Here is an 11,085-nt window from a genome sequence, read left to right as displayed (position 1 = left end):
TTTCTGCATCAATTGATATGATCATGTGGTTCTTCTCCTTTGTTTTATTTATGTGGTGGATTACATTGATTGTTTTTCTAATGTTGAACCATATGGATGATGTTCTTGATGTCCTCCCACAATTCCTGTGGCTTTTGGTCACTAGTGTTCAGCGACATGGACAGACATGATCTCAGTTTATACTAATCTTAGCCCCATTTTACAGATGAGGAAACTGAAACTTGGAATGTTTAGATGATTTTCTCAGGGTCACAGAGCTTGTTGTTGTGGCAGAGGCAGGGTTTGAAGCTAAGACAGTCATACTGTTTAGCCTTACCCAGCAGGGCCCTTGGGGAGGGTGGGCTTGGGGGATGATGCCTCCTCATGCCAGGCTACCCTCTGAGGTGAGTGTCTCCTTCATCTCTGCCCTGGTCCTCAGGAGGGTCAGTAGGGGAGAAGAGGGTGGCTTTGGGCACTGACCCTCATATGGGTAGTAGGAGCGGGAGATGGAGCTGCGGAGGCAGGCCCTAGAGGAAGAGCGGCGGAGGCGTGAGCAGGTGGAAAGGAGGCTACACAGTGAGAGTGCCCGGAGGCAGCAGCTGGTGGAGAAGGAGGTCAAGATGCGGGAGAAACAGTTCTCACAGGTAAGTGGGTGGGAGTAGTACAGTGCATGGCTATCTTAAGAATGAGGGCTATTCAGGTGTATAGTCGAGCTGACAAGGGACAAGGTTGTAGTCACTTCTTGGTCACAACCAGCTACCGAGAGGGACCAAGTAATTGGACCTGTGGGCTTGGGACCATAGTCGCAGGGGACATCAAGCTCAATTGGCATAACATACTACACAAAACATTGTTCCACCTCCTACTTTGGCGAGTAGCAACTGGGATCTTAAAAGCTTGCAAGCAGCCATCTAGATGCAGTGATGGGTCTCTCCTCGTCCAGAGCAAAGAAGAATGAAGAAAACCAAAAATTCATGAAAACAAGTAGTCCTGGCAACTGGTATACCATGCGATCTGCAGCCTATACAACTATGAGACCAGAACTAGACGGTGCCTGGTTACTACTGTCAACCACTTGGAGGGGGAATCTATGTAGGAGATCCTGGATAGAGAGGGAGAACAATGTGGAACAAAACTCAAAATCATTTGGAAAAAAAAAAAGGGGGGGGGGACCAGGTTTGTGGTCTGATAGAGCCTGGTAGAAGCAATGAGACTATGGTCCCTAGCTGCCCTTCAGGTCTGGAATTGAACCCACACCTGTGGCTTCCAGCCAAACAAAAGATAGGCATGAGTTGAACATTTACCTGAGGTAGATACACTCCTTGGAGCGAACAATCATGGGAGAAAGAAGGGCTGTGTAGTATAGGGAGACAGCTCAAGGGGCAGGAGTGCATGGAAGGATGGACACAGGGAAGAGGTGACTATCAGGAGGAAGTGGGAGGGGAGCTATTGCATTGTGGTAAATTGTGGTCAATGTCATGAGACAAAGTGTATGTGAACTGCTATATGGAAAGTGAATTTGCTCTGTAAACTTTCACCCAAATCACAATTGAAAAAAAAAAAAAAAAAGAATGAGGGCTATGAAGGGATAGAGAGATGCCAGGGCATTTCTGCTGGGCTGGAAAACTTATTCTGTTCCAGAAAAGTTTGCTCTTGGCTTAGTACAAGTAGATTTCTACCTGGGACTCCTTTGGCCCCAAGGAACAGAGATCCAACTGAATTTGTTCAAGCCAGTATGTGTGAGAAAGAAACAGAAAGAGAAGGTGTTATGAGGATGTGGTAGGCCTCCTTGCAGACATTTGGGGTGAAAGTAGATATGACCAGGCCTCCCAGAGATGGGAGCTGGAGAATCAAGAATCAGGGTGGGTCCCCTTGGCCTCTCACAGGGGCCTCAGGTCCCTTCATACCTGCTTCATGAGTCTGCTCTGCACCCTCCCAACCCTTCCCCTAGGGTCTTCCTGCACATGGTCCTTGGTGCTGTCCTGGTCCTTACCCCACAGAACCACCATCAGCTGACGGTCTTATTGTCAAGTGTTGTTATAACAGAAATACCACAAGTGGATGGCTTTAACAAACAGAAATTTATTCTTTTAACCGTTGAGGAAGCTAGAAGTGCAAATTCAGGGTACCAGCTCTAGGGGAAGGCTTTCTTTCTCTTTTGGCTTTGGGGGAAGGTCCTTGTCTGCTTTCAACATCTGTGAGCCTGGCATTCCTTGGAGATCTTCATGCATCTTGGCATCAATCTTCCCCTGAGTCTAGGAGGGTCTCGCCACAGGGACCCTGAGTCCAAAAGATGTGCTCTGTTCATGCCTCTTCTTTCTTGGTGATAGTACGTCTCTCTTTCTCTGCTTATTTCTCTCTCCTTTTATCTCTTTTAAGATAAAAGGTGATGCAGGCCACACCCCAGGGAAGCTCCCTGAGGTCAGAGCTATGATCTGAATAAGGATGTTGGATCTAATCCCTAATCCTGCCTCATTAACAAAGCAAACAACCTAATCCTGCCTCCTTAACACATAAACCAAAAAAACCAAACTCACATAGAGGTCAGAATTTACAATGCATCACAAATGGAGGACAATTACATCAGACCACAAAATGGAGGACAGCCACACAATATTCAGAATCATGGCTTAGTTAAGTTGACATATATTTTTGGGGGACATAATTCAATCTGACATTGACTTTTGGTTTTCTATCTCTGAGAGAGCATTGCATTGGTTTCTCCTTGGGACAGAAATCAGTCCTAACATAAAACCCAACACTGGGCTTTTCCTTACCCAGGAGACCTGAGCAGAATAGGGAAACAAGAAGGAAACTTGAACTGGGCACAGGAACCTGCCCCTGTGTCTGATCCCAGATCCTGGGCCCTGTGAGAGCCTTAGGCCTCAGACAAGCTGTCCTTTTACATGCCTCCCCAGGGTGGGGGTCCCATGGGATCTATCCCAAACACCTCCCAGTTTCCCAAAATGCACCAGTACACATTGTAAGGGGCACACTGCCTGGAGGTTGACTTTGGAAATCAATGAATGACAGGAAATTCAGTGAGTTTTCCTTCTGTGGGTAGAATCCTTGTCAAATGCCAAGTCTCCCTTTCCTGCCTTAGCCAGTGGCTCCTTTGGGACTTTCTCCTCCAGTCCCCTGTCCAGAGGCTCAAGCATCGCTTGAAGAGCCACTGGACTCTGGTGGGGGAAGTGGGGGGAGTCAGCCTATCTTTGGGGCACCTCCTGAAAGGTATCCTTTAAATAACTTCTGATCTGTTTCCTTTTCTTATCATTTTAATGTTCCTTCTAGGGAGGAAGGGTAGGGAAAAAATTCCAGTTGACTGACAATTCTCATCAGTTCTATCTGACTGTCAGAATTTTCTAGATGAAATAGGCCTTAGTGATTATCTAGTTCAAATCCCTTGTTTTACATGGAAGGAAATGAAGTCCAAACAGGATATGTGACCCAAAATTTCACAGGAAGTCAGAGATCAGATTTCTTATTGGACTCTTCTTTCCAGAACATTCTTGTTTTATCCTGTTCAGCCCAGAAGGAAAAGGAGGGGGAGGAACAACACAAGGATGGCTGTGTCTTGGTCACAGGTGGGGGAACTGAGGCACAGACTCACAAAGCAGGGATGCAAGGACCCCGCCTGTTGAGAGAGGCCAAAGGGTGCCACCCTGCTCTTGACGCTCAGGTCCGATGAAGCAGTTTGCCCAGGACTAAGCAGAGTCCCACAGGCATGCTAAGTCTCTGTCTTTGCCACTAGCCTTGTGAGGCCGTGGGGTTAAGGAGGGATGATGTTCAGGCTGTTGGGGCTTTGGGACTGAAACCAAGGGGCCTGGACTGAGGGATGAGGGGGGAAGAAAGGAGACCCTCCTGAACTTGCCCTCTGGCTCCCAGGCACGACCCTTGACCCGCTACCTACCAATCCGGAAGGAGGACTTTGACCTGAAGACTCACATTGAGTCGTCAGGCCATGGTGTTGATACCTGCCTGCACGTGGTGCTCAGCAGTAAGGTACAGGGCATGCTGGCCCCAGGGGTGGGGAGAGGGCCCCACAGTCAGAGGCAACTCCTGGGCCCTTGGAATGGTAGCCCCAGTACCTTCCCCAACACCAGAGGTCTCTGCTCCAGGACCTGGGATGCTGGCCTGAGGAGGTATTGGGGATACCTTGCTGGATGCAGGCCTTAAGGGGGCTACTCCAGGAAGAAAGACCTCAGGGGCTGTGCATTTGGGTTCTTCCTTACCCCTGCTTCCCACCAGGTCTGCCGTGGCTACTTGGTCAAGATGGGTGGCAAGATTAAGTCATGGAAGAAGCGCTGGTTTGTCTTCGACCGGATCAAGCGCACCCTTTCCTATTACGTGGGTGAGTTTCCACAAGACTGTCCTGGGGGACAGCCAGAGCACAGACTCCTGGGCTCTGGTACCTAGGATAGCTGGTGACTGTCTTCTGTGGTTCTGGAAGGAGGCCAGCCTTCCAAGTTGGGGGCTAGGGGCTCAGGCTGAGCCTTGTCCTCCCCTCCCTGTAAAATGTGCAGTGTTCTTGGCTTACCTCCATTTATTTCTTCCCTCATTCATTCCTTCAGCAATATAGTTGAGCATTCTGGTAAATGCTGGACATTGTTCTAGGCTCTGGTGATAAGCAAGGGCCATAGCTCTGTCCCTTGGAGATTATTGTCAGGGAGACAGCCACTGAACAAAAAGTTAAAGCATGATGATTAGGCTGGCAGGGGACATCCAGGCACTATGGCTTATGGTCCAGGTTGTGCTGGGACTCTCCTTTGGGGAAGTTCCCTCAAAGACTCCAAGACACACAGTTGAACAGCACCAGACAGTGATCAGGACAGCGGTGGGCTGGGCTGCTCCCTCAACTCTCTCCATTCCGGCCTCCACTCCAGCTTGGTTGCCCACCCCAGAACTTCCTATGGACTTTTCCCACGTGGAGTGTGGGATGCTATCTCATCCTCTAGTCAGGAAAGTTAGGTGTGCTGTAGTAACAACAGTCCTAAAGCCCCAGTGGCCTAAAACCATAGAATTTTCTTTCTTACTCCTCATACCTGTCTGCTGTGAGTTGGTGAGGGCTTACACCACATCAGCTTTGTCTTTGCTTCTGAGCACACCTTTCTGGAGCATTGCTGATCACAGTGGCAGAGGGAAAAGAGGGAGCTGCTGGGTCTTACATTAGCCTTAAATGCCCCAGCTGGAAAGTGACACATATCATGTCTGCTTACTACTCACTGGTGGACCTGTTCGGTCACACCCAACCCAAAGCTGGAAAGTGCAGTCCTGTTAGATGCCTGGAAGGGAGGAAAGAGTGTTTGGTGCCTGAGATGCCTGAGATGCCTGCCCTGTTTTGACCTCTAACCTGGTCCCTAATCAAGTTCTTTCCCCTCTAAGAAGCCTTCTCTGACCACCCTGGAGGTGGGGAAGTAGGAGAGGCAGGGACTGGGAGGATGAAGGGATACTTACAGAAGAGGGAGAAGGAGGCCTGGGGGGGGAAGAGCTTCGACCTGATGAGGTTGAAGTGACTCTGGTCAGGGTTGGGGTAAAGTGACCGTTAGATGTGTTGGAACAGTAATAATGATAAGAGCAGATCACGTTTACTGAGCACTGTGTGAGCCAGATGCCATGCTAAGCACTCTGCATGTGTCATTTCGTCTTCCTAATAACCCTGGGAAAAGGAGCTCTGGTGGCGTGTTGCCTAAGACAGTTGACTGCTAACCAGAAGGTTGGTGGTTTAAACCCACCAGCCACTCCACAGATGGAAGACTGGGCAGTCTACTTCCATAAAGATTTACTGCCTCAGAAACCCAGTGGGGGTCACTATGAGTCAAAATCAACTCAGTGGCAGTGGGTTTTTTTTTTTTTAAACAATAACCCTGTGAGGGAATCACTGTTTTCACCCCCATTTTACAGATGAGGAAAACAAGGCTCAGAAACATTAAGTAAAGTGCCTCAGGTCTCAGCTCTAAAGAGGCAAATCTTAGGCTGAACCTGGGAGGGTCAGACTCCACAGTAGGGAAGTGGGGGGAAGGGTCGCACCCTGGGTCAGGCCTGCCATTGTAAAGGAGGATGGGGAGGATGGTGAAGGGCTGGAGGCGGAAAGCAGGCACTGAGACTGACCAGGTGCCAGCTGCTCAGCTGGCGCTGGGCATACTTGGCCTTGCTTGGTGAAACAAAGGAGAGCAGGCTCCGATGTGAGGAGGAAGCAAGGAAGGAAGCTGGCCAAGGCAGCAGACATTTGTCAGCAGGGGTGTCACAGCCATGATGGATGCTGCACAAAGGCCAAGAATGATGTGGACCTAAAAGGCCATTAGTTAGAGTGAGGGATGAGCTTGTTGAGAGAAGGATTTCTGCTGTGCTCAGGGGCAGGTGCCAGATTGCACAAGACTGAGGATGGGTGGGTGGTGAGGAAGTGGAGGCAGGAGCATGTTACTATTTCCAGTGAAGGTAGGGGTGGGAGAGAATGCCACCTGGAGTAGCCAGGCCCAGTGAGGACTGAGTATGTGGAAAGCCTGTGTCCAGTGGGGTGGAACTGGTCCTTGTCCACAGGGGATCAGGGCCCTGGCTGTACCTTTTCCTACCTTGAACTTGCCCCCTGCCCTGGCTGGACCCTTCTTCTACCTACAGGGTCCAAGAACCTTCACCTCTGTGAAGCCTCTCCTGACTCTACTTCACCAGGAGGGTTCCCAGCCTCCCTGAACTCCTGCCTTACATGGGGTTGATTCAGTGTGACATTAGCCCAGAGTCTAGTAATGTAATGAATGACCAGTGCCCCCTGCTGTGTGCCAGAGACTGCACTGGATACTTTAACTGTGTTCTCTCACCTAGTTGTCATGACAGCCTATGGCTCATGGGTGCTAATGGAGCTTCCTAGCCACCCTCAAGGTCGTACTGCTAGTGATGGCAGATTAGAGCCCTGGGCTGCCGTCTGTGCTCTCTTCCCCACTGAATTGTGGGTTCCTAGGAGAAAGGTCTTGGCTGATCTCCAGATCCCAGTGCCTGGGATTCATTTGTTTAACGTTGAAGGCTCCCTGTGTGCCAGGCATATGGGTTTCAGTGTCAGGTAGGTAGATCAATAAGTGGGTAAAGGAGGGTGCAGATTTGTGGTAAATTGTATGGAGAGGGGCCTTATGCTGTGGGGGTACCAGAGAGTATAACCATTAACCGCAGGGGTCACATTTGCAGTGGGTCTTGAAGATCACCTAGGAGTTGGCCAAGTAAATAGTCTAGAGGAGACCATCTAATGGACGCCAAGCATGTTGTTAAGAGAATGAGCATGTTGTTAAGCCTATCAAGATAGAAGGTATGGTTACTGCCCGGGATAGGGGTGAGACTAGCTGGAGGGCAGTATTGGCACTAGTCTGTAAATAGCCTTTGCCAACTGAGAAGGCAGCTGGTTTCCCAGTGAGGGACTAGCAGAGCAGCATGTGAGCCAGGAAATAGCAGCGTCAGACATGTTTTTGGATGCTCACCCCTCGGTATTACAGAGGATGAACTCAAGGGGCGGGGGGGCAGAGCTCTGGCAGTGATCCAGGGGAGCGACAGCTCAGGCTGAGAGCGCAGGGAGGGCAGTGAGGGGCACTCGGGGAGGAGCACACACGCTTCCAGCCTTCAGACCTGAACAGTGATCTGTAAGACCTTTTCTTGAACACTGACCCATTGTGAAGGCTGTCACCATAGTGCATGAGCAGTGTTTCATAGACTAGAAGGCCCAGGCCCTGCCCTCCTTCCACGGTGCTGCTGCCCTCCCCACCCTGAGCTGTCACCTCCGGTTATGTTGGTTTGCTCACCTCCTCCATCCACTCCTGCCCTCCAGGCAGGTGCTGCCTTTCCTTTTTAAATATTGGAGTAATAGGTGAATGCATTCATACGGTTCAGAAATCACAGCATAATAAAAGATTTACATTGAGAATTACACCCCCACCCTGTCAGGTAACCACCCGCATTAATCTCTTGTGTATCCTTTTAGAGTTGCTTCAGGAGAAGCTCAGAAAAAAAAAAAAAGTCACTGCCGTCAAGTCAAACCTGACTCATAGCAACCCCTCCTTGGGTTTCCAAGGTGGTATCACTAGGGAAGTAGATTGCCCAACCTTCCTTCCGAGGAGTGGCTGGTGGATTTGAACCGACACCTTTCTGGTTCGCAGTCAGATGCCTTAGGCACTAGGCCACCAGAGCTCCTCAGGAAAAACTAAGCAAATGCAAATATCTATCCTTGCTTTCCACTTTTTCTTACATAAGAAGTTGCATATACTATGTTCCTTGCTTTTTTCCTTACATATCTTAGAGATTTTTCTACATCAGCTACATCTATGACTAGGTATTTCTATCCAGATGTACTTTCCTAGGTAGGTTAGTGTATGATACCTGTATCAGGTATTTCTGTATCATTCTATATATCCATCTTATCCTATTGTTACTGAGTTGATTCCAACTCGTAGCAACCCCCATAGGGTTTCCAAGGCTGTAAATCTTTTTAGAAGCTGATTGCCTCATCTTTCTCCCATGCAGCAGCTGGTGGGTTTGAACTGCCAACCTTTTGGTTAGCAGTCCAATGCCTTAACCACAGTGCCACCAGAGCTCCTATCCATTAGACGGTGCACTATAATTTATTAACCAGTCTCCTGGTGATAGACCCATGGATTGTGTCTAATCTTCTGTGGCTTCAAACAGCGCTGCAGTGAATAACCTTGTACATTTGTTATGTTGTGCACATTAAGATAAATTCTTCAGTGCAGTCATTGGGTTAGAGGGTAAATGCTTCTGTAATTTTGATAGACATGGCCAAGTTGTCCATAGGGTTTTGCCCATCTGTATTCCCACTTGTCACTCACTGGACTGTGTCTCCACAGACTTGACAACATATATTGTTGGGCTGTTAATTATATGGTGTTCCCATAGTGGTATCTCACTGTGGTTCTAATTTTCATTCTTTGTGATTATGAGTGAGGGTGAGTGTTATCTGTGCTGGGAAGTGTTTTGGAGTCCCAGGAGGCTGGGACCATCACCCATGTCCCAGATGGGGAAACTGAGGCCCATGGGAACTGTCAGTGGTGGGGCTTGGCCTGAGGTACAATGGGCCTCCTAAGCTCTGCCCTTCTTTCTTTTGCAGACAAGCATGAAACAAAGCTGAAGGGGGTCATCTACTTTCAGGCCATTGAGGAGGTGTACTATGACCACCTTCGCAGTGCAGCCAAGGTCAGTAGTGGAAGTCACCAGAGGGGCAGAGAGAGACTGTCAGAAGGAAGGGTGGGCCCAGTGGGCTCTGGGAGCAAAGGCCTACAGTCTTTCCTCTTCAGAGGCTCTGACCCATTACTTGTCCTCTTTTAAACTTTCTCTTCCTTTCTCCCTCTCCCCTTCCCCAGAAGAGGTTTTTCAGCTTCACTATGGTGACCGAGGTACCCACCCCCCCGCCGACACACACCTGTAACTGGCATATTAACACCTCCTTCCCCCTACTAGCCCCTGACCCTTGACTCTCACCTCAACTCTCCCTCCCCCTGCCTGGGCCTAAAAGAGGTGGGAGGTGGGCTGTGGAGAGCAGGAAGCTGCCAGGCCTCTCAGAAGATGACAGCAGGTAGGTTTGGAGGTGTGAGGGTCCTCAGAGATTTGATAGAGTACTTAATAGACATCTAACCCACCCTCTTATGCCCACCCCAGCCTTGAGCTCTGCTCTTCCGAGAATGCTGGGGTCCAGCAATCCTCTCTGGCTTTTCTCACCTGCCGTTGTGTTTTGCCGAGAGAGGACTCTGGTCCTCACTGGCATAGCCTTTTGGTTCTGGTTCTCTTAGTTTCACTTTTAGCTTGGAGATGCTGAGAAGCAGTATCCCCACTTGGGGTCAGGGTATGGTCCTGAGCAGACCCTGACAGGGTCCAAAGAGGCTGGGAAATCCAGGGACAACCTGGGAACAGCCCAGCCTGGGGTCCATATGGGGTGGTGCAGTCTCAGCCTGAGCTCCAGGGCCTCCTAGGAGGAGGAATGGTGGGGGCAAGAGCCCTCTCAGACCCTTGTCTCTCCTCTTGGCAGAGCCCAAACCCAGCCCTCACCTTCTGCGTGAAGACCCATGACCGGCTGTACTACATGGTGGCCCCATCTGCAGAGGCTATGCGCATCTGGATGGATGTCATCGTCACCGGGGCCGAGGGCTATACTCAGTTCATGAACTGACCGCCTTGGGCCTCCCTAGACCCTTGGGCCAGCCCAGGACCCATGCCCAGCCACCTGCTGCTCTGCCCACCCTGGACAGTCCCATAGCGGACCCCAGGGGGAGAGTGCGGCCAGGGGTACAAGAAGACCTATAATATTCTGTGAGGAGTTCAGTTTGGAGTTTCTGGGCTCCAGCCCCTCAAGAACCAGCCAAGAGTTGAAAGGTGGGGAGGGGGCTTTGTTGCCTCTTAGGAGCCTGGAACCTCTAGTCACCTTTCAGGGGTCTGGCCAGGGCTGAGGGCGGTGGAGCTGGCCCAGAGAGGGCCTCCTGCTCTGAGCTGGTGTCTGCTCCCTCGGCCTATTTTCTTTTGTAAAAAACAAATTATGGTACCAGAATCTGCCAAAGATCCCCTCTTGCCTCAGCTCCCTGTGCAGGGGTCTTGGGAGCTGACAGAGCCACATCCAGAGTGGGGTAACAGCTCAGGTGGTGTAGTTCTCAACCCTACTCCACTCCATCATTCTGCCTTTTTTTTTTTTTTTCCTTTTCCTTCCTCAAGGGCCAGAGAAAGCAACGAGTCATCCTTGAGGTCCCAGCCCCATCCCCTGTTGCAGACCCATCCCCATGGTCCCCATAGTGACTGCTTCATCACCATGGTTACACTCGTTGCCGTGGCGCTGTGGCTCAGCGCCTACTTCAGCCTATGGGACCCATTCAAGGGTATGTGTCACCATTTCTCCAGCCCAGGCCCCTGGGCACCTTCTACCTGCCCCTGCCTGTGTCTCCAGGCCCTGATGCACAGCCTGTTGGCCCCAGGCAGCCCTCTCCCTTCCACTCGTGCCTTGCTTAGAGCTAGAAGGTATGACACCAGGAGAGCAAGTGCCCAGAGGAAAGGCGATGTGTATGGGAGAGGAAGCTGGAAGGCTCTCCTTGGTTCTGCACAGGGTTGAGTTTCTGACAGGGAGAGAGGGCTGCT

General features: G+C 50.5%; 1 protein-coding gene across 1 annotated transcript in view; it reads left to right on the top strand.

Annotated features, from left to right (window-relative positions):
* The window catches only part of PHLDB1 (pleckstrin homology like domain family B member 1), a 48,291-nt gene extending 38,159 nt beyond the window's left edge, over window positions 1–10,132 (top strand). Inside the window, exons 17-22 of the mRNA XM_007936458.2 lie at window positions 477–623; window positions 3,865–3,981; window positions 4,228–4,330; window positions 9,077–9,162; window positions 9,330–9,362; window positions 9,992–10,132. Of these exons, the coding sequence (XP_007934649.1) occupies window positions 477–623; window positions 3,865–3,981; window positions 4,228–4,330; window positions 9,077–9,162; window positions 9,330–9,362; window positions 9,992–10,132 (627 nt within the window). The remainder of the gene's footprint in view (window positions 1–476; window positions 624–3,864; window positions 3,982–4,227; window positions 4,331–9,076; window positions 9,163–9,329; window positions 9,363–9,991) is intronic.
* Window positions 10,133–11,085: the final 953 nt, after the last annotated feature.

This window comes from Orycteropus afer, unplaced genomic scaffold (genome assembly GCF_000298275.1).
Source record: "Orycteropus afer afer isolate SDZICR_OR568_19922 unplaced genomic scaffold, OryAfe1.0 scaffold00036, whole genome shotgun sequence".
Classification (NCBI taxonomy): Eukaryota; Metazoa; Chordata; class Mammalia; order Tubulidentata; family Orycteropodidae; genus Orycteropus; species Orycteropus afer.
The sequence above is the reverse complement of the archived record's forward strand: the minus strand, read 5'-3'. Positions and strand labels throughout refer to the sequence as shown.